Source organism: Macrotis lagotis, chromosome 4 (assembly GCF_037893015.1).
Source record: "Macrotis lagotis isolate mMagLag1 chromosome 4, bilby.v1.9.chrom.fasta, whole genome shotgun sequence".
Classification (NCBI taxonomy): Eukaryota; Metazoa; Chordata; class Mammalia; order Peramelemorphia; family Peramelidae; genus Macrotis; species Macrotis lagotis.
The window spans coordinates 72717178-72741345 of NC_133661.1; the positions used below are offsets into that span (position 1 = coordinate 72717178).

The 24168-nt window shown below is 36.4% G+C and overlaps 2 protein-coding genes across 7 annotated transcripts in view; one reads left to right on the forward strand and one right to left on the reverse strand.

Annotated features, from left to right (window-relative positions):
* The window catches only part of LRRC18 (leucine rich repeat containing 18), a 35118-nt gene extending 24842 nt beyond the window's left edge, over positions 1–10276 (reverse strand). For 3 of the 4 annotated variants that reach the window (XM_074233110.1, XM_074233109.1, XM_074233112.1), the window contains exons 1-2: positions 10192–10276; positions 5172–5273 (exon numbers count right to left, since the gene is read on the reverse strand). The gene's annotated coding sequence lies outside the window, so the exon portion shown is untranslated. The remainder of the gene's footprint in view (positions 1–5171; positions 5274–10191) is intronic. The other variant, XM_074233111.1, reaches the window with a different exon arrangement.
* LOC141521024 (WD repeat- and FYVE domain-containing protein 4-like) overlaps positions 1–24168 on the forward strand; it is a 238790-nt gene that overhangs the window by 154989 nt on the left and 59633 nt on the right. For all 3 annotated transcript variants that reach the window (XM_074233113.1, XM_074233114.1, XM_074233115.1), the window contains 4 exons: positions 13546–13588; positions 18725–18844; positions 20152–20269; positions 22487–22596. In XM_074233113.1, the coding sequence (XP_074089214.1) occupies positions 13546–13588; positions 18725–18844; positions 20152–20269; positions 22487–22596 (391 nt within the window). The remainder of the gene's footprint in view (positions 1–13545; positions 13589–18724; positions 18845–20151; positions 20270–22486; positions 22597–24168) is intronic.

Below are 24168 nucleotides of genomic sequence, written 5' to 3' on the forward strand. Positions count from 1 at the left end.
AAAAAATTATAAAGTAATATCAGAGCTTAAGCTACATTATAAGAAGAAAGCATTGTTGGAGTATAAAATGAATAACTTCAATTATTTTAAATTAACATTTTCTTGTATAAATAAAACTTATGCAACCAAGAATAGAAGGAGTGCACAAAATTGTGGAAATTCTCTTCATAGACAACCTCTCAGATAGGACGTGATTGGGTTGGAATATTGTTGTGATGCAGGAAATGATGAGTTGGTCGATTTAGAAAAATATGGTAAGACTTGGTCTTCATTTTTAAAGAAATGTGTATATATATATATATATATGTGTGTGTGTGTGTGTGTGTGTGTGTGTGTATGAGTGTATATATGTATGTTTGTAGACATCTATGTATATGTACATTTATCTTACACATTTATCTCTGCACTTAATTGTAGCCTTCTTAAGGGGAGGGAGGGGAAATATAAAAGTCAAAAACTGCAAAACAGAACAAAAGAAAATCAAATTCAAGCAAACAAAGTTAAGTTGGGCATCTTTGAAAACAATGCGTAGCATTTATTTGTCATTTCCTTATTCAGCTCATTTTGCAGTAGATGTAGTAGATGAGGAAACTGAGGCAAACAGGGCTAAGGTGACTTGTCCAGAGTCACCCAGCTATATGAGGTCAGATTTGAACTCATAAAGATGAGTCTTCCTAACTTCAGGCCCAGAATTCTGCAATGTCAACTGTCTTTATTCTCTGGATCTCTATTTCTTCATCTAGACAGGAGGTTAGTTTAGGTGATTTTTGAGGTCCCTTCCAGATTTAAATCCTGTGATTCTAAGAGTTTCAACATGTCTTAAAATATATACTGAGTGAAAGATGTCAAATAACTAAGTAGCAATATGGAACACAACAATATAGACAGCAAAAAAAAGGCATTAGATGAAAAAATATGGTTGGGTTGCTAAATCTTTTAGAACTGAATAGAAATCTCCTGGAATTGTCTAACCACAGTACTCAGCCAGTGAGCCAGAAGCCAAGAGGCCAGGAAAGTTATCACTCAAAGTAAAGGGGCAGAAGTGACTCCCTCTAGTAGCCCCATGAGGAAAACAAAGCTATCAGACTGTGAGCACTAAGCAGTGCTTCTAGATTCATTGCACAGCCAGTTCTGTACTTTGAGAACCCAGGGCAAGGATCTTAGCAATGGAAAAACACACTCTATTCCAGTTCTATTCATTACTTTCTGCATTTTCCCCTTCCATGAGTTAAGAAGGTGGGATCAATATCATTGCCATCATACATCACCTGAAGCAAGCTCATCCATAGTGAGAAAGAAGGCAGATAAGGAGTTCACAAAAGAGCAATCTCTCCAGATTCTTAAAACCAAAGACTTCAGCTACTCTGGTCCTGAATGCAATTACAGCATCCATACAAAGCCCACTGCCCCATCATTTTAGATTGACTTTCTTATTCATCCTTGCTGTTGACGTTTCTGTGTCTATGCCCCAAGAGGCTTGAAGTATTTAGCCAGATTTTAAATAATTAATTTGATGAATCAAGAAATAGAAAAGTCTTTGAGCAGCAATTTTGCAGATATTTTACATTTAATGGCCTTGAGAATTAGGAAGGATAAACAAATTTTAAACTAGCTCAGTCCTAATTTTGGTAATTGGGCTTAAGGAGCTTCAATTTGAGGGAAACAAAAATCTTGAAAACACAGAGGCCATTTGTATTTTCATGTAACTTGCACATAACCAGCATCATTATCTTTGTGACCCTTCTCGTTGGCTACTATTATTTTTATTTTTTCCCTTTTTCCTCCTCTTTCCCTAGCTCTTCAGTTTTAAGTAGTCTTCCAGATCCTAAAAATCACGACAATAGGACAGATATGCAAGTTGTAAATGGGACTTCTCCAGGTCATAGAACCTTGGAAGGACTTCTTCATTACTGGGAATCTGGACATCCAAATACTTAAGCATTTCCCTGATATGAGCAAATGGGGAAGACACCTTGAAGAGAGTTAGCCAAGAAGGGTCCCAAGTGAATCTAATAAAGGTCTCTTCCATTTGGTCCTTTTATCTGGACATGATCTAGGTCTTGCCTCATTTTTAACAGCTCCAGCTTTACCATAGTATCTGGAACATCATAGGCACTTATTAAAAATTGAATTGAATTTCTCAGTCCTGGTCCCTTTGTCACTTAGAGCTTGCTTTATTTTCAGATTGGGTAGCTAGAAAGGGAATGGGGAGTTTACTATATACAGACACACAGATATACATATTCCTGGTATTCCCAGATTTTTTGCCATATGCATATGATTTATAAACATGCTATCTCCCAATGGAGAAGATTCTAAGCTCCTATGTTTTTGCAATAGAAAAGATGCTTATCTATGAAAATATACCTTATAAATCTTCTAAATGCTGAAAAATCTAAAAATTGAAAATTTTTATTTGGAATACTGGTGATTCAATTCAGTGCAAGAATTTCTAAAGTGCCTAAAGTTCCCATAAAGGGAATCTGTTAAAGCTGATTGTTAAATTTAAAAAAAAAACCCAATCATTTATACCTCAGAAATCCACAAATGCTTACAAATCAAGGTTTGATTTACTTTTTTATTGATTACTAGACTTAAAGTGATAGAAAACTGTTAGTTACAAAGATTTAAACTTAAAAGTGTGGAACTTGTTGCTAAATATTTACCAGCACACTATTGTTTTTAATAGTCTGATATAGCAAGTAAAAAAGATGTTTAGGGAACTTGACTAGGTGAAACTTTTCAGGCTACATGAACTCCAGAACTTTTTTTTCTTTCAGTAGTTCCTTGGCAGGAAAAATATTACATAAATGTAATAGGGGATGAGGATGTTAGAAAGTGATATTTTCTATTCATAACACCTTTGCTCTATATATAGTTGAGAAAAAAACCTAAGCTGACTCCGCAGAAAGAAGTTAACAGTGTTTAAGATAATCTCGCTGTCTTGTACACAAATGATTGGTATATTAAGTAGATTCCAGATATAGGTGGAATACATTAAGCACATTCTTCTTCATCTAAGATATACTTTTTTTTTAGGTTTTTGCAAGGCAGTGGGGTTAAGTGACTTGCCCAAGACCACACAGCTAGATAATTATTAAGTGTCTGAGGCCGGATTTGACCTCAGGGACTCCTGACTCCAGGGCCAGTACTCTATCCACTGCACCACCTAGCCACCCCTAAGATATACTTTTGTTGGAAGGAAAGACTAGCCCTAGAGTCTCTTCTTTATTTTCATGTATTCATTTGGGGAGTGAGAGACAGAATTAGTTTCAGGATCTAGGGAACTCCCTTCATGAAAACTCTACAGTGCTTTTTGGCCATTTAAATCCTCAAAAGTTATGAAAGTAGAGCTAGAAGGGACTTCAGAGGCTAGCTGCTCCAAATTCTTCATTTTGCGATTGAGATCTAGGGAGACAGGAGACTTGACCAAGTTCACACAAGGAATAACCAGCAGAGGTGGCATTTGAACCCAGATCTTATTTAGTCATGAAACAGCTAAGTGGCAGAGCAGGTAGAGTGTTAGACTTAAAATCAGGGAAGAACTGCATTCAAATCCAATCTCAGACATTATTAGCTATGTAATCTTGGCAAGTCACTTAATCTTTTTTGCCTCAGTTTGCTCAACTGAAGAATGATTTGGGGAAAGGAAATGACAAACCATTCTAGTGTCTCTGCCAAGAAAAGCCCAAATGGGGTCACAAAGACTAGGACAGGACTGGCAACAAATGTATTGTCACACATGATTATCTAGCTAGTTTGTATCATGAACAAACCCAGGTCTTTGGGATTACTAGGTCAACATTCTATATTTGCCTTTTTTCCCATAATAATAACTATCATACATATATATATATATATATATATATATATATATATATAGAGAGAGAGAGAGAGAGAGAGAGAGAGCACTTTGCAAATATTATCTTATTTCATTCCCATAACAATTCTTTTAGATAAGTCTAGGAATTATTATATCAGTTTTATAAACCAGAAAATTGAGGCTCATACTCACCAAGCTATTAGAAGTCAGTGGCTGGATTAGAACCCAAGTCTGGCACTGTATCCACTATAGAACAAACCCCAAAATCAATCGTAAATTTATATTTGGCAGGGACCTCAGAGGCCAGTGAGTTTAGCACCTCCCTTCTACTCATTTTATGAATGAGTAAACTGAGATCCTAGAAGGCCAAGTGATTTGTCCAAGATCACATAGGTGGTAAGCCTCAGAAATTATATTCAAATTCAAGTCCTCAGACCTGAAAGCCAGAATATTTTCCACCCTACCACATGTAGTTACATAACCTTTGAGTAAAATTGAGAGACTTTTAATCCTTCTTCCTATCTGACCTGGATTATCTCTATTTAGTGTGATTTCTTAAGATTCATTTGAACTAAAAATCCAATTACATGAAATAATAATGTTTCCAATATTTTACCATAATTATAATTAAACAATAATGGCTCAGGGGGTTTCATGTTTACCAAGAACTTCTTTAGAGTAGCCTGGAAAAAATACCAAATAGACTATATGACAAAATAATCTCTACATTGTTCTCTTATGTTGCTTTTATTAGGTATATTTCTAGAAATACTTGTGCATTTCCAGTAATTTTAAAGATCACCCCAATGTTTATTAAGAGTTTCATAATTTATCAAAGAAACATAGAAACAAACAAAAAACCCACTCACATTTTAGATAAGAACCTTCTGAAATGCTTATCACGCTATTGGAAGGGCCCATTTGGGATCTCTTAACCTCTCTCAATCCCACAGCAAACTGCTTTATCCTTGGAATGAGTTGCCATTATTGGCCTTCTCTATAGGTTCTCCTCTGAATAATGAATTAGCTTTTGTCTGGGATTTGCAAAGAAAACTCACAGGGAAAAGAGACCAGGACTATTTGAGTTTAAATTGCTTGGCATTTTTAAAACTGCAATCTCCAGACTAGAACCACACCTTCAAGCTCTGATGTGATTCAAACTCTAAGAACCACATTCTCAAACCCATTTAGAAAGGGTTAAAATAAAAAGTTACTATTGTCTGCAACCACTCAGATTCACACACATGTTCTCTCTCTCTCTCTCTCCCTCTCTCTTCCACATACACACACATACACACAAATATACACATACATATATATTCACACAGAAAAAGAAAAATGAACTTACACAGTTACAGTCTCAATTCTTCAGTGGACTCAGAAACTTTGTCACTAGGCAACCGAAAGCCTGGGTCCTTGGAGATTATTACCATAATGTTTTGAGTCTAACCTGCAAGTTTAAACAGGAACCAGAGGGGGTTACTGTTTGGTGATCCTGAAAACCTTGGGAAAGTGAAGTAGAGCAGATTGCGAAACTGTTTTAGGTTGGTTTCACATGTGAAGGAATTTATTTGTTTGTCAGAGGGATCACCAAGAAGGAAGGCTCTGTCATTGGCCTCTCCCTTTGTGCCTGACCACCCTTTGCAGTCCACATAGCTAGGTTTTGAGTAGGGGAGAGGTTTATCATACCTATTTCTGACCATATCCTTGTTTTGACAACGATTTTTTCAAGGAAATGTAGCCAAGAATTAAATAATGGAATAGAGATTAACCACCCCCCCAATCCTAAAAATCTCGATGCAGAACAGTAAGTCCACTCTGTTTGTACTCATGTTCTTATTTTTTAATTGTGATTTTCTAGAATTTTAAAATTCGGATTGCAGGGACTGGTGAGAAAGTGGCCCAAATCAGAGGCCTTTTGAAAGACTCTGATTCAAAGCAAGAAGTGAATAGATTTCCATTCAAATCAATGAATATTAAAGTGTGAGCCCCTTTGCTTGCAGAAAGTTGGTTTTAACCGGAAGATTCAATTTAATTCAACATCCATTTATTAAGCACTTTGCTAAGTTCTAGAGATTTAAAAATGAAATACATTGAAGAATTGAATTATCTCATATTTTTTCTTCCAAGATTGCAGCTAACACATAGTATATATCTTAATCATGGGAGTAAAATCTGTATAAAACATTTTTAATGAGCTTATGAGTTTGTACAAAAGTTTGAGATTTTGGTCCCTCTAAAAGCAAATTATTATAAATCACTGGTGAAGGAAGAAACAATTGCTCCCAGCAGCAAAGTTAGCATCCTAATCCCCAGTCACTCAATTCAATTCATAAATGTGCTCATGGGGAGCTAGATGATCTAATGATGCTCATCACCTTTTCTAGAAGGTTGAGGGAAGAGGGAAGAGGGAAGGGGAAGAGAGAGAGAGAGAGACAGAGACAGAGAGAGGAGGAAGGGCACTCAGACAGGCAGGCATACACACAGAAACAGAGAGACAGGAATATAAATAGAGAGGAGGAAGAGAGGGAGGAGAAATGAGAGGAGGAGGAAGGGGGAGAAAGACAGAGACAGAGACAAAAAGAAATTCAGAAAGATACACATAGAAATATGAATAAATGCATTATAGAAATATATAAATACAGGTATAGACATAGATTATATATGCATATATAACTTGTCTATACATAAATATATAATATGTCTTTGTGCATTCATATGCATAGATTATGTTTATATACATACATACATACAAACATATATATTATGGAATTGTGAAGTTTTATCATCAACTTGGTTTACAAAGGACAGTAAATTTTATTTTTAATTATGGTCTGTGTTTATCCAATACCTTTAATCTTAGAACCTTAAGTGTTTTGTAGACTTAGAACCTTAAGTGTTTTGTAGACTTTGTCATTTTATTTCTAATTAGCAAGTCATTTAAAAATATTTAGCAAATATGAAAATATAAACAATAGCTGCAAACATAATAAATTATGACTGCAATCCAATGTTTAAATTTCAAAAAAATGAGAGAAGAGTTCTGGGTTTCAAGTCAGAGAGATTCTAGGTTCAATCCTGCCTCTACAAACTGTTTCAGTGATTTAGAGTTGATATCCTTCTCTATAAAATGGTAGAGGGGTGTACTGCATGGCTTCTAAACTCCCTTTCTTCTCTAACTCTATAATCCCATGATCAATCTCTAGAACTTTCTTGAAATAATACCAACAAGGGCAATAATACTAAATGTGTGAGGTAAGTGATTTTAACTCCCATTTTATGGATGAGGAGAATGAGGTTCAGAAAATTACATGACTAGCTAATTGAATACCTGAACCAGAGGTATCATACCATAGTAACTAGAGGGCAAACCTTAGAGATAGGAAGAACTAGGCTAAGTCTAGCTCTGACACAATATCCATGATTTGATGAAAAGTACTTATCTCAGTTCGTCAATTCTCTTTATTAAATACAAAGGCAATATAAGTCTATAAAGTTAGATATTTCCTTACTTATTCTTCCTGATACCAATGAACTTCTGAGTCTGGACTAATTTTAATAATATTGTTAAGGTGTTTTCATTTGTATAATGACTTGAGATTTGTCTAGTACTTTGCATAGATTTTTCTCATCAGATCCTTAAGACAAACCTTTGAGGTAGGCTCTTCATTTTATGGATGCAGAGACTGAGATTCAGAAAAGTTACATGACCTGTCCAGCGTTGAATAGGTAATAAGTACCTGAGTCAACATTTGAACCCAGTCTTGCTGGATTATCAAATGAGATAACATACATAAGTTATTTAAGAAACTTTAAAGAATGCCATATTAAATGATATTTCAATTGTTTTTATTATCATTATCCCTGATTCCAAACCCAGTGTTCTATCTACTCTGAAATGTATGATACAGGATCATTTTCTAGGTCCAACTAGAAACACCTAGCTTTATCCCATCACAGGGTGGGAAGCAAGAAGAACAGTTGCAGAATTAGCCTAGAATCCCTTAAACTTTCACCCAATTATTCTGACATCTTTGGGACTTGCCTAGATCAAATGTGGTATTCCTAGGGTACAAATAGACTTGAACAGTTTTTCTCCCATACTGGAGATATACCCAGATAACCTTGAGTCTTTCTTAACTGAGAAAATACAGGATAGAAGCAAACTTTAGATTTTATTTCAATCTCTCTCTCTCTCTCTCTCTCTCTCTCTCTCTCTCTCTCTCTCTCTCTCTCAGTGTGTGTACCATTAATTGTATATTATGGATTGACTTGATGCCCAAATGCAGAGCCGTAGATGAAGTAAAACCATTAAACTCCATTGCTCTCAGTCCCTTCCACATAGAATTGGAATGAATTTCTTGATACTGTTTCATGCTCCCATTTATTCCTGATGAGGAATTGTGGGCACCACAGTTTCAAATATTTTATCAGCAAGCCATAATATTTCTAAAAAGTTTAGCAAGCATGGATGTCATGAAGGTGGGCAGAATTCTCAGGACTTAGGATGACAATATCTGGATCCAGATGAATCTCTGTAGGCTAGAATGATGAGCCAAATCCAGTAAAATGGCATTTAATAAGAGATAAATATAAATTCCTAACATGGGTTTTAAAAATTCAACTGAACAAATACAGCATGGGGAGATATGAATAGACAGCAATTATGTAAAAATGACCTGGAAGTTTTAATTGACTGAAAACTCAATATGAGTCAACAGAGTAATGCAGCAGCCAAAAACACTAATCATCCACTTAAACAGTGATCACAGGTTGCATGAAAAGGACTCAAACACATAAACTGTGATTGTTATCATAGGATTGAATTTCACATTTTGTCCAATAATACATGTGTTGTGTCTAGAATGAGAGGGAGTAAAATTTCCCTGTACTTTGCTGCGTGGGCCATCTTGAAGTGTGTGTCCTAGCCTAGGCATCATTTTTTAGCATATGGAAAACAACCTATGTGCCTGAACCTTAGGGTTTAAAATTCTTAGCTTTAGGGTAACAATGAATATGCATTTCCAATAGCCAAAATGGAGTCATGTGTCCTGTGAGGGCACTCTAAAATCAGCTGATTGACATCTTGAGGAACAAAAGGGTGAAATATTAGGAAAGTGCTATGGAATATTAAGAAAATCCCCCTCCCAACAATCCTTGTCCTCTCCCTTCTCCATGTCATGATATTCTCTATGCCTATTGAATTCCTTCTCAAATGCACCAGCCTTGAAGCCTTCCTTAACTCTCTCCCTATCATTAATAATGCTTTTCCTCAACCCCCATGTAACTTTTTATCTAAACTCCTAAAATATTTATCACAGCATTATTGTATGTTTTATCTTTGGAAGTTTGTGTTTTAACCTTCTACTAGAATGGAAGTTTCATGAAGGTAGAATATAACTGTGGCATTAGAGAAACTTTGTTATCTTCTCTGAGTGCCTAACCTAAAGAACTGTATATAATAGGTGCTTAATAAAAATGTATTGAATTGATGGGATGTTCAAAGAATATTAGTGGGTTTAGAGAGGGACTTATAAGTAAGACAAGGATTAAATAGTAAAAAGTCCACAGTAGAAAGGCAACAGAATGAAGGCATGAAGAGTGGATGATTAAAGGGCAAGGATGGATGAGGTGTCCAAAGGGTAAAAACACCTAAAAAAAATAAATAAACCACATCTTTGCAATTTTACCTAACAGTGGCCTAGAGAAGTAGCTTCCTTCCTAGGTATACTTGATTTGAATTGCATAATAATAGTGGCTTGCTGATGGAGAGAATTAATTTCTATCTCTGTAAAAAAGCATCAAGAAACCAGGCCTAAGGCAGCTGCATAAAGAAGATTAAGGATGGTATAAAAAAAGACAAAAAAAATCAGGAGCAGTTTAAAGTGAAAATATTTAATTGGGAGCTAAGACTCCCAAGAAATAGATTTCAAAACAAAGGTTCTCTTAAGTTAGAGAAAGCTCAGTGTCATAGAAAGAATACTGGAGCCAGAAGAATTATCCATTTGCCCTTGGCCAAATGACCCTGCCTCTTGGAGCCTCAAGTTCACCTTCTGTAAAATAAGGGTGGGAGGTAGGAGAAGATCTTCAATGTCCCCTTTAGAACTAATTTTCAATGATTCTAAATCAAGTGGAAATTAAAATCTGCAGTGCTCTACAGCTCTCTGTGAGATGGTTGAAAGAGAAGGCATGAGAAATGGGAAGGGGAAATAACTTAATGTGATATAATTTTAGGAAATTGCCTTCATTTAAAATCTTAATCTTTTTCACAATTTTCATGACTAAATTGTCCAAATCCTACAATATTTGCTTTATATAAAATATTGCTACAATTAATAGCTTTTTAATCTTAAAAAGTGATCACTCACTTATGGAGCCTTGTTTCTTAGCTCAGCCAACGAGTAGTGGTGGAAAGTCTGGTCCTTTAGCAACAATTCATGGTGTAGAAAAGACTGAAAAATGACGAAATGAAAATGGATTCATCATATATTATGCCTGACATTATGACATGTTTAAAAGTCACAAAGGAAGATATAGTTCCAGAATCATTTTAAATGATTAGGGTGGTAGGCCAGTAGCATCTTTACATGGATCCTATTAACAAAATGCCTCCTCGGTTTTACTGGACCATATTTTCTTTCTCCTCTCTCCTTCTAACAGTCACATTAAAAAAAAAATGACTGTCATCAACACCTTCTGTATTTATCTAATAGAGAATCTTACTCTGTTTCTCAGGATGGAAAGTGTTGGGAAAATAGACTGCAGTAGATACAAACCTAGGGATCAGAAAACTGTAATTGTACACTCAGCTATTTTTGAAAATTCAGGCTTTTTCCATTTCAGTGCCTCAGTTTCATTTTCCAAAAAACCAAAGGAGCTAAATATTTAATCTTTCTAAAAAGTCATTAAAAAGTATACTACTAGAAGTGGCTAGGTGGTGTAGTGGATAGAGCACCGGCCCTGGAGTCAGGAGTACCTGGGTTCAAATCTGGACTCACTTAATAATTACTTAGCTGTGTGGCCTTGGACAAGCCACTTAACCCCATTTGCCTTGCAAAAAAAACCCAAAAAAGTATATTAATAGAGATAAGAAGGGCTTTATAAATCATAAATAAAAATAGAATGCTTTAATGATTCCATTTGGAAACCAAAATTGTTGAATCTCAAAAATAAAACCAAAGGAAGAAATGAACAAAGTATGGTGAGCAGTAATAAGCATCTAGGCTTATTTTCCACCCTGTATGATATCCCATTTCCTCATGGCCTTGCCTTTTGCCCACATAGCAGAATCTCAGACTAAGAATAGATTGTTTTTTCCCTATCAGAAAGGAAAGGGGTTATTATTTGTGTGAATGGTTGCTATAAACTAATTCTATAATGTTAGGTCATAGATACCACACCATGTAAATAAAACTTACACGGGATGAGAGTTATTACATACATTTCCCCGAGACAGAGATATGCCCTGGACTTGGTTGGTCATTGTGTTCAAAAGAACAAATTAGATTGGCAGCTTCTCAGACAAACTGAATCTCGTTGAGAATTCAAAATATTTTATGTACACATGTTTATATGTTTATATTTATGTGTATATCTTTATTTGTGTGAATATGTATATGCGTCATGTGTTTATGTGTTCATGTATGCACATCTGCAAATAAATATTTAGATGCACATTTATATATGCCTTCCAGATGAAATCATTAAATCAGTCTATTTTTAGTTATGATTTCTATAGATCTTTTTTTATCTCCACAGTAATATAGATTATATACACCCTTTATTGAAAAATTTGGAATCTAAAAACTGGGAGCTTCTTATACAGTACTTGTAGTTTTTCTTGCATTTCCCACTTTTTCACACTTGTCTTTTTGCTCATTGTTTCACATTTGTTACCCATATATTAGGCTATATTTTGCCATGTTCTGCCCAGAAATGACTCAGAAAAGATTTTTGTACAATGCTGAATTCAAGTGCAAAGTGAATGGAAATTGTGCATCTGAATGTCAGTTTGGTCTTCCCCCAACTGAGAAAACAATCCAATACTAGCTACAGGAAGAAGACACCCTACTGAAGACACTGAAGAAGGTCATGAGAAGCAAGTCAACCAAATAACCTGAGTTAGAGAAGGAATTGAAGAGAAGAATCAAAGAGCAAGTGGAATTCCTGTGTCCACAAAGATGGTTCAGCAGAAGGCAAGAAGAACTGTGGTGAAAAAGAAATGACTGATTTCAAAGGAGGATACAATTGGTGCTTAAGGTTCATGAAGCAGAATGGACTAATCATATGTCCAGGTCTCAGACTTACCTAGGAAGGGCTTGTGGTCAGAGCACAGGCAGGAGAGCAGTCAGGGACTCTCCTAAGACAGGGATTCATCATCAAACACAGATGAGGATGAGCTCATGGATGGGAGCTTTGACAGTGATGAGGAGTTATATGAATTTTATGATGAATAAAACTTGAGTTCAATAACTTTATGTAATACATTGGCGGGGGGAGACGCCGCTAGATGGTGGAGTGGGCTGAGTGGATAGAGCACTGGCCCTGGCATCAGGAGGACCTGAGTTCAAATCCGACCTCAGTCACTTAATAATTACCTAGTTGTGTGGCCTTGGGCAAGCCACTTAACCCCATTTACCTTAAATAAAACAAAATATATTTTTCTCAAATTTCAGTCCCAAAATTAAGGTTTGTCTTATATGTGGGGAAATATTAAATATATATATATATATATATATATATATATATATATATATATATATATATATATATTTCATCATATCGACTCTCTATTCACTTAATCTACCTCAGGACCAAGAAGGTTCAAATCTCATCTCTTATATATATTTGCTGTGTGAACCTGGGCAAGTCACTTAGAAATCTAAGTGCTCTAAGCAGCATGAAATGCATTGCTAGAGGGAGGGCCCTAGACTAATGAAATCTCTAGTCCAGTTCCCATTTCATAAAGACAAATGTATGAAAAAGCCTTAGGGGGAATAAAAAGAAAAGAACTCTGAATATGGAATCGTGAAAGCCTTGGTAATGATCTTGTTGCTGAAACCACTAGTTGTGAGACTTAGACTCTCAGTTTCCTTATATGTAAAGGGGATAATCATATTTGTGACATTTATCTCATAAGGTTATTGAGTGGATCAAATGAGTTTTTTGTTTATAAAATGTTTTATAATTCTTAAATATGAGTATATAAAGACATGTCTATATATGTGCATATATATAGATATATAAATATTTATGTGTGCATATATACATTATAACTGAAATAATAACCATTATTCCTGAAATTTCTTGCTACTGATATGGAAAATATGTAAGATAATAGCTGAGTGAAACAATATCCTCATTTCTGGTATTTCTCAATGACTTTTCTCATAAGAATTCTAGAATCATGTAACAGTAGAGTTCACCCAAAGGAGACTTGTTTTGGTGGGAGGGATTGGGAGGTTTCAGGTGTTTTATGAGGATAACTATAGGAGAAAGAGAGAGGAAAATGAAGGTCACTGAAGATTCCCTCACAATTTTTCAGTTTTTCCTGACTTTGCTTGGTCTTTACGAACTGCCTCTAACATGAATGGACCTGACTATGGTAGTCTTCATTGCTGAAACCTTCAAATATTGCCAAAGCATGAGGTCCTTGGTCATGTGCTTTATATTGCCTCCCTGAATGCTTTGTGGGTCACTGTCAACCTTTTTGTTTCCTACAGGAAAAGTATTGGATCAGAGAAGATAATGCTACAGAAGTGGCAGGTATGGTTATGATTTTCAATCTTCAACAGGGAAAAGACTAAGTTTGGGTACTGAGGAGCAAGAAATACATGTGTGGTGGTTTTGTTTGTTTATTTTAGCATTTGTTGAAATGAAAGCACTACTCCTGAAAGTCTATCTGAGCTCTAAAATTCATGGGCACTAGATAAAGAATAACAAGATGGGAATTCAGATCTCTGCTCTTCAACTGAGGACCCCAAAGTGACCATGAACAGATCCTTTCTTCACTCTTTGAACTCATTTTGTTCATTTGCCAATGAGGGTGCTTAAGATCTCTTTCTCTCTTTAGGTCCTTTTCTTTATGTTCTTGTGAGACTGACAGAGGAAGAGAGATAAAGAGTTAGGCATGGAAGGGGAATAAAGAGAGAAGGGAGATAAAGAAAGGGAAGACAGAAGTAGAGAAACAGAGACAGAGACAGAGAGGAGACTCAGAGAAAGAAAAGAGAAAGACAGAGACAGACACATACAGAGGAGAGAGAGAGATAAAAGAGAGAGAGACAATAGTCAGAAACAGAGAGACAGAGACAGAGTCAGAGAGAGGACACTGTTGGGAGAGAGGAGGAACAGGGAGTCTCATGGTGACACAGAAGATTAGAATATCCTGAGTGTATGTATAGGGCAGCTAGGTGGCACATTTTATAGAGTGGCAAGTCTAGAGTCAGGAAGACTCCTCTTTCCTGAGTTCAAATCCAGCCTCAGACATTTACTAATTTTGTGTGACCCGGGCAAGGCACTTAACCCTCTTAATCTCAGTTTCCTCATCTATAAAAGGAACCGGAGAAGAAAATGGAAAACCCCAAATAAAGAGTTGGACATGTTTGAAAATAATGGCCAGTGAGTGTATCTTGGGACAGTTACAGTAATAGGCATGACTAACCCTAGCCTTCAATTACACTGAACCCTTCAGTGAAAAATTTTAATAAAGATATACCTGGTTTTCAACCAGATGGACATTCTCACACTATTTATCAGCCAGGACTGTATCTTGAAGATTCTGTACCTAGGCAACAAGGTAAGGAAAAGATGAGAAACAGACTCCTTGAGGGAAGGAGGGGAGACAGGGTATTGGAGGTTCTTCTCCTCTTTCAATCTAATCCATGGAATCCAATACAATTCCAAGGGTATGGGCCCCATGATGACCTAAACTCTATTACCTGCTCCAATTCTTTGGTAAAGCTGACCACAGACACTGATGGGAAAGATAAGATTCGATAACTCCATCTTGTATTTGAACCTCTAGAAGTTTCTCTTACTACTACAGAGATAACTGGGGCAGCTAGGTGGCACAGTGGACAGAGCACTGGCTTTGGATTCAGGAGGACAGGAGTTCGAATCCAGCCTCAGACATCTGTTACTTACTAGCTGTGTGGCCTTGGACATGTCACTTAACCCAGATTGCCTCGTGCCCAGGGTCATCTCCAGTTGACCTGATTCATATCTGGCCCCTGGACCCAGATGGTTCTGGAGGAGAAAGTGAAGTTGCTGACTTTGCACCCCCCCACTCAAATCTAATTCACATGCTTGTCATGGCCTCACCTCCCTGATGTTATGTCTTCTTTGAAAATGAAGGGCAAACTCGCGACAGAGAGGACTAGTCTGGTCACCTCTTTTTTGCCCATGTCTGAGGAAAAGCCCTACTTGCCTTGTCCTAGTTACTACTCTCAGCAACCACGCTGCTTTGGAGCACAGGGATCTGAACAGAACAGTATATGACATGAGTTTCTCATCATGAATCAGAGTCAAAATATCGTACATCTGCCATTAATGCATTTTTCTGACTCAAAATGGGTGCCATATATATTATGATACACTTCTTTGAATTGTAGTATGATGAAGCCTGGGGACAACCAGAAAAGATAATTATGGGCCTTCCCCCTGGCCCTGTGTCATTGAAGGCATTACAAAAGAGTAAATGGAAGCTGTCAGAAAATACTTAGTAAGCTGGGGGGGGGGGTGTGAGAAGGTCAACAAGGAGGTGAAAGCCATCGTTACCTATTTCCAGTTTGAATAATCTGTAACTGAATAAAAAGATGTGAGGTAAAAGGATGAGGTTTGTTTTATTTTTTTCTTTGTTTTTTGTTTTTTTATTCACACTAACTGGCATTTTTTTGGTGGGTGAGGAGTAAGACAGTCAGGAATAATAATTATAATTGATCATTTATATTGGCATAAAAGCACCTGGTGTGAAACTCTCCATTGATGTGATTAGTGACTCCTCTTTAATTTTTCTATCAGTGAGTTGAACAGTCACTGAGAGACCAAAATACTTTCTCTTTTTGGTTAGATGTGAAATCTGAACCCATTTGGACAGGAATAGCTCTCTATCCATGTATAATAATTCTTCTAGCACTCAATTCTTTGGAGTGGTTAATAAGCTTTTATTCATGTTGCTTTTGTTAAAATCTGTTCCTCCAATATTTCCACTGATTGGAACAATGGTCTTTTTACCGGTTGTAGGAAACTAGTCTTAGTTGGCCAAAGATAGACACTGTCTCCTTGGAGAATATTGAGGGCTCAACTGCAAGTAAAGAAAATAAATTGTTTTGAGACCTAATTCTATTGTTCAATCAGCCTTTCCCATAGTTAAACAATTCTTGCCTCTAAATAAATGCACCATAGTCTTGGCAAGGTGTGGAATTCATACAGAAAATTTAAACAGAACAGCATATTGCAAAGTTAAGGTTCCATAATGACAGCAACCCTCTAGTCCCCAGTAAACATGAGTGCTTATGGGTGGCTTTCTATAGCTCACATTTAATTGCACTTTTGCACCTGAATCCTTTCCTCCAGAGGCCACTTCCAGGATTTTACTTTTTATTACTTTTCTTCAAATATATTTAACATTCATAAATTAATAATTCATTTTAGAAACTGAAGGCCTCAAATTAGTGAATATAGTTCCAGTTGAGAAAGCAAAGGCAGAGAGAAATTTAACTTCTAAAATGAGAAAACAAGTGGACAGACTTCAAACTGCGTAATGGGAACTTCACAGTCTATAAATGTTGCAAAAAAGAAGAATGGCACAGATAAGCCATTGAGCCTATGAGAGATTAACCAGTGTTTCAAGGAAAGGTTTCTAGAACATGCCATATGAAAATTAATAGAATGGACTGAAGTTGTTTAGGTTGGGGAAAAAAGACTCAAAAGGATAAAATGAGAGCTATCTTCAAATTGTTTGAGAGGTGTCCTGAAGAGAACAAATTAGTCCTATTTGACTTGACCCCTGAAGTCAGAAATAGAAGCAACAAGTAGAGGCTCTAATGAATTAATGAGGCTTGGAGCAATGAAAACCTTACTAACAGAGTTATCCCAAACTAGAGTCAGTTTTAGAATTTGGAACCCATAGGAGTTGTGTTAGGTTCCTGCCAGCTGGCTTATCCCTTACCCAGGCGAATATTGAAAAGGTGGGAGATAAGGATGGAAAGTTTTGAAAGTTCTCTGTTTATTTACCAGAATACAAGTGCTTAAATATCCTCCCCAGTCCCTGGTCCACTCCCTCTCCTGTGACACTCTCCAGTCAACCAGTAAAACAAAGCTTTGGTGCTAGAGGACACCAGGTGATAAAAGTGTACAGTACTCCCACATACAACAGTCACTTACAAATCCCCCTTTTTGTTTTTTTTTTGGAAGAAAAATTCCTTAATTCAATTACATAATGGATGCCACATAACTTGTAAACAAAAGTTCAAAAATAGTATAAACAGATGTCAATTAAACAATAGCAAAAACAACTAAGCATACAAGTCAACATGAGTTATTAAATTTTACAAAATATTATTTCCATCATTATATTATGCATGAATCCACAGATTTATCCCAGATTTGTCCTTTCTCTGAGTTTCTGGGAAGTTTCTGAGGAAAAATCAATGGCAAGTTTATAAGGGACTTGCCTTACGGGGTCTGTGAAGACAAAATATTCACTTATCAAAGATGGGATGTGTCTCACTGAGAGAAACACTATATACACCGCCAGGGCTTGAATGGCAAAAATCAAAGTCCCTTGCCTTCTACATGAAGGCTGCTGACCAGCTAATCCTTATCCAGAGAAACATTGAAGAGGTGGGAGACAAGGGTGGGAGGTTCTCAGTTCTCTATTTATCAGAATACAAGTGCTTGCTTAAATATCCTCTCCAGTCCCTGGTCCACTCCCATGACACTTTCCAATCAACCAGTAAAACAAAGCTCTGGTGCTAGAGGACACCAGGTGATAAATGTTTATAGTACTCCCATACACAACAGTTCCTTACAGAGTTGGTTTTGAGCTCACTGGAAATCTTCAAGCAAAATCAGGAATATTGCAGAAAGGAATTCTTGTTCCTGAGGCCCCTTCAAAACTATGAGATTCTACTGCTTTTATTGTATATAGCTGGGTTTACAAGGAACCTAGGAAACCATGTATGTATTCTAACCCTAACTTCCATTTTACACATGAAGAAACCAAATGTCATAAATAATATACTTTTTCATTTTACTTCTTTTTAAAGTAATTTATTTTTAATGTATCTTGGTAGAGGATGAACCAACAGACAATTTTTTAATCTTCATAGGGTCAGTTTTTGACTATCTGAACTAAAATCCTAGACAATGACAATTGTTTTTAGAAAGAAATGACTTTTCCTTGGCTTTGGAAACCATGATGTCATATTTTCTCGGCATATTTGCTCTTCTAAATATGCTTTGTTTTGGCTAATAGTGAAATAAATTTGAATCCCTGAGTTCAAACTGGGTTGTTTGGCGGGGGGGGAAGGCAGCTTACAGATATGGTGGGTGGTAGGGGGAAACTTAACCTAGTACTACTATTAATTAATTTAGAATTTGTTGTGATGTATTCATAAAATATACAATCCAAATACAGATAACTGGGGGGAGCTAAGTGGTGAAGTGGATAGAGCACTAGCCCTGGAGTCAGGAAAACCTGAGTTCAAATCTGTCATCAGACCTTTAATAATTACCTACCTGTGTGACCTTGGGCAATTCACTTAACCCCATTGCCTTGCCAAAAAAAAAGCAACCAAAACAAACAAAATACAGATAACTGTATTCTAAGGTTTTTACATATAAGGGGCCCACCCAGACAATATTATGACTCATTCATATTGTTTTTCTTCCCTATGTCAGAAAAGAGAAATAAGCAATTTTGAATATCTCATGTATCTTAATACCATGGCTGGGAGGACCTACAATGATTATATGCAGTACCCAGTTTTTCCTTGGATTCTCGCTGATTATACTTCAGAGGTAAACCATTAACAAGAAGAATGTTTTTTTCTCTGTTTTATTATTCACTACTACTAATAGTGAAGAACTAAGCCTCCCACTGAAATGTTAAATACAAACCCAGATCCAATTTTGCAAACATGTTTCCATATCTATCCTTTCTACCCACAAAATCATACAATATGGACAACAATGCCCTCCCTGAGTATCTTTCTATAGACCCATGCTCAGTTTCTAGCAAGATTGCTTCCTTTACCAGATAAGTAAAATGTTCTTTCCCAACCTTTGTATCAATTCCTCTTAGCTCATGAGATGATCCAGTGTCCCAGATATTCAGATCATAAATTTGATTAGTGGCCATAAAGTCTGCTTCTTCCTCCCTCATCTCTCTTCTGTAATCTCTCTGCTTCTTTCTTTAACCTTTGATATGATGCTGAGTGGACATGGAACAAGCCCATAGAATCTGTTTTCTTTGTTTTCTTATTTTCTCTAGTTAAATGAAACAAGGCAGCTTTCAACATTTATTTTAGCCATCATCTTATTTTCCCATTTTCCATACTTCTTATTATCAAATAAATTTTTCCCTAAGTGTGATTTTATTCTATACTTCCCTCATAGGGGTTAAAAAGAATATAGTCCAAACCTAGATTCCCTATGCATGTTTCTCCACTTAATGCTCCAAATCCATTTCTTAGTTTTTTTGGGAAACATAGAGCATACACTAATCTTACATTTAATTGATAGGATGATTCCATTCCCATGAAAACAGTGGAGTTGTCTTTGAATCAAAGAGGAAATACGTTTTTTACAAAAAGTTGCCTTCCCAGAACCGAACTCATTGATTGGAATTCAAAATTACATTTTATTTCTCAGTTAGGACCTAAGTTCTGTCAATATAAATAATGATTTGGGGCTTAAGGATTAATAATGCCTAAAAGATGTTAGATCATTTAAAAGAAAAACAAAATAAGACACCCTCCTCCTGCCAAAAAAAAGCACCTTCCTGTTCCTGTGACTGGGTAAAGTCTTCTGATTTGGGTCAACTTAAAACAAATTCAACCTGAACCTAATCTCTCACACCTTTTATTTTTCATCTCTCTCTCTCTCTCTCTCTCTCTCTCTTAATTTGTCTTCTGGGATCACTACCTCTTCAGCCATAAAACCACAGCACTCCGAGATGCAAACTTGCTAATCACCTGAAGGGGTCAACCCAAATGACAGTAAACTAATAAAGAGAACCATAAAACTAGATAGCATAACCTCCCAGAGCTTGAGCTGGGGCACCCATGGGTCTCAGTGAGTTTGAGAACTACATATCTGCCTTCTAGACTTTGAACTTCACGAATCCCAAAACATTTCGAGATCTCTCAAAGCCCATGGGGGCACAGACCAAAGAAAGGAAACTGAAATTCATCAAGAGATACAAAGAAGTTGAAAAGAGTGAAGGTATGTGATTCTGATTTTAATTTTTTAATTAAATGTTTTTAAATGCTGGTTATTAGAATTTGTCAAAACCTTTTTGCAGTTAATAGTCAGGACTCTTTAAGACAAAATTGCAAAATAGGTTATTTGTTTTGATCTTCAAGTCCATCTTGTGCTGGTTCTTCCTTCTAAAGCACAAGGACCAAGCTTCTGGTGTTTTTCCTTCTAAGTGTATTTGAATCAAAAAAAGGAGGTTCTAGAACACTAAAACCATAGGCTTTTGAGAAACCATAGAGAGCCACATAGAGTCAATAGTATTTCAATCTAGAAGGGACCCAAGATCATCTCATCCAATCCTTTCATTATTCATGAGAAAACTAAGAAAGATGCTAAATGATTTGTCCAAGCAAAGTCAAAATGTTAGTCTATGGCAGAGCCAAGATTTTAACTCTGGTCTCTCCACACCAAATTCCTAAAAAAGGGAAAGATCATTTTGGCATTTAGGTAGAGCAGTGGATAGAGACCTGACCTTGGAGTGAGAAAAGTTTGGGTTCTAATTCAGATTTAAATAGGAACAAGCTATGTGACCCTGGACAAGTCACACTTTTTATCTGCCTCAGTTTCTTCAACCATCAAATCTCCCAACCCTTCTCCTAGATTTATTGTGAGGATCATATTTGTAAAGTGCTTAACTCAGTACTTAGTGCATAGTAGGCATTATATAAAATTATAGACTCTTTCTCTTTTCCTTCCCTTTTGGACATGAAATTATGATGAGATCCTTCCCTTCATCTCATCTTTATGCCAAATAACCCTGGCTCTAACTCCTCTTTTTCTCTGGAATCATTCCTACAGGCCAGATGTTGGGAGGTGGCTTTCTTTACTTTCTTAGCTTAACCTAAGCCTAAACTCTCATTTTATGTACTCTAATTGGCTCTCCTTTGATAGTACTAATTCTGTTACCAATTGTAGTGCAACTCTTCCAACCTAGCACATGCCTTTGTTTTAGAAATTCACAAAAGAATCTCTGAATTCGGGAGACAATCAAACCGCCTCACAGTGTTAGCTAGGGTATAAGCATCGCTTCATTTGGGGGGATTTTCTGCAAGTGCCTTTTTACATGCTTTTAAACTCCTTATTGAGTTTAGGTGTGGGAGGATCCAAGCAAATATAGAAAAAGACAATCAAGAAAATAAATGGTTTACAGAAATCAATGATGTCTGTAGTTTGCTCTTTCTCTAGCACTTGTCCTACTCCTAAGTGAGAGCTTTCAAATGTAGAAGGGTATTTCTCTAATCTTTAAGAAGGCAAGTAGGTAGAAGGTGACATGGGCAAAGTTAGCTGTTCTCATAAAAGAGGAATTCACAGAGTACCTTTCTAGAGGTGAATGATCTATGGACTAAAGATGTTAAATAATCCAAAGATCCAATAGCTAATATGTTTTGGAGCCAGGACTTAAACTCATATTTTCTGATTGGTTCCCACAGTCATATACCCTCATGGGATTTCAGAGACTTGGAGTACCTGGGTGGAGTAAAGATATTTCTTTTTATTTTTTAGGGGTTTTTTTTAACAAGGAAAATGGGGTTAAGTGGTTTACCAAAGGCCACACAGCTAGGTAATTATTAAGTGTCTGAGACCGGATTTGAACCCAGGTACTCCTGACTCCAGGGCTGGTGCTTTATCCATTGCACCACCTAGCCGCCTGTGCAATTTTCTTTTGATTCTTTTTGATCATAAGCAGCAAAAACCATAATCCCTATTCTCATTGAGCTCCAATTGCTCAACATAAATAATGTTTCTTGACCTGTCAAGTCTCATTTTTCTTAGTCTTTATCATCTCTTCCTCTTTTTCTTTTTCTTTTTCTTTTCCCTTCCTCACCATCCTTACCATCTTCATCCTCATACCATCATCCCAACTATCTACTGCTATCACTTCATCTTTGCAAAGTATTTTTCTCACAGCAGCTGTGGAAGGAAGGTAGATGGTAAGGATGGGAGAAGGATCTAAAGAAGGAGTTTGAACCATTCAGTTGAACACACTGAATGAATTACTTACCGTTAGCATCATCAGTCTAAATTTTGTAAATTTTACATAGCAAAATAGTGATGTTCTCTTATCTACTGATGCTTTTTAAACATAGTCTCACACTTGTTGTTCCTTAATGGCCAGCTGCATATGTCATCTGTGCAATCTTCATCAAGTGCAACCCCTGAAATCACATTTGATCTCATTTACAGGAGACCTTTCTGTCCAATGTCACTACTGCACACACTACTCCTCAGCAATTATCGTCGCCTCCTACTTGGTTCGAATGAAGCCATTTACTCAAACCTTCTGCTCTCTTCAGGTAAACACAAAAGAATTCCTTGGAGATCAATAGAAGGAGCATTTAAAAAATAGGAAAATGTCTGTTGGAAATATCAGTGTTTCATGTTAGCAGTGACCCCTGTGGTTTTCTTCCATTAGTTGAGCCTCCATCCTATATAGGATCTGAGGTAAAAATGAGTCTAACAAATTCAGCAAGTATTGCCTAAGTGTATATACTGTTTGCAAGAAACTGCTAGGAATTGGGGAAAATTTAGAGATAAATGACATATTCCTTGCCCTCAAGGAAATTATGACCTAGTAAGAATATGATATGCATACAGATAACTAATATAAATAAGGACACAAGGAGTAGATAAGAAAAGTAAAATATTAAGCAAGGTCTTAAAATAAATGAAAATGATATAGTAGATAAAATACCTGGCTTGGAGTCAGAAAGATCTAAGTTTAAATTCAGCCTTAGATATTTAGTAGCTGTGTAACCCTGGGCAAATCCCTTAACCCCTATTTGCTTCAGTTCCTCATCTGTAAAATGAGGACACAATGGAGAAAGAAATGGCAAACCACTCCAGTATCTTTACCTAGAAAACCCCATGGACAAAAGTCAATAGGGCCACATGGAGTTGGACATGACTGAACAGCAAATAGCAACAAAGGGATTAGAAATGGCTTCTTGGAAGAGGTGCCATTTAAGTTGGATCTCAAAGAGTAAGTTTAGTTATTTCTTCAACTTGTGACTTTCCCCATTACATTTTTGATATATCACAGGATGATCTAAGGTATTAATTGGGAATGTTTTTGGAGGTTTGCAGAAATTGCAGATGGCATGCAAAGGCCAGCAGATAGCTCAGTGCTGATGACGAAATATGTAACACAAATTTAACAATAAGATACTAGAAATACCTCATAAAAAAGAAAAGATTCAGACTTCTCTAGTACAAAGGGAGGGCCATACATTTTACATAGATTTTCCAGATCACCAGGGCATTGTGCTCCTAACCACTGTTATGGAAAGAATAACTATTATTTTAACAGGCAGAGATTTAAAGAGTGGGCATTTTTATAAACACAGAGGTGGGGTAGTAGAAGGCCTATCTAGCACACATTAGTTTGGGGTTGGAAGCAGAGGAATGCTGAGAGGAAAAACTGGAAAAAAAGCCAGATTGGTTTTTAGCTCATTGAAAACAAAACTAAGGAGTTTGAATTTTATTTAGTAGGCAATGAAAAGCTATGAAATGTGTCTAAATAGCAAAATTAAAAGTTGATCCTTGCTAAGCTTCTCAGTCTATCCATTTGCTTTTGCTATAAATAATCTGTCATTGTTTGGGGTTCCTGATTCATAAATTACAGGTTTACATTTATCTAATACAAGTTAAAATCATGAAATCTGGCAGATCAAATCTATTAAATCTATTAAATTTATATTGTGCAGAGACTCAGATTTTAGCCTCAAACAATTAATGCAAGTTATTTGTCCCACTGAAATAAATGGCAAAGTGATGTGGTTTCAAAACAGAGTTTTAAAAATCTATATCTTGTAAAGAAAAGACTCCTAGGTTGTATCTTGTACATTGTGGACCATCCTAATCCATTA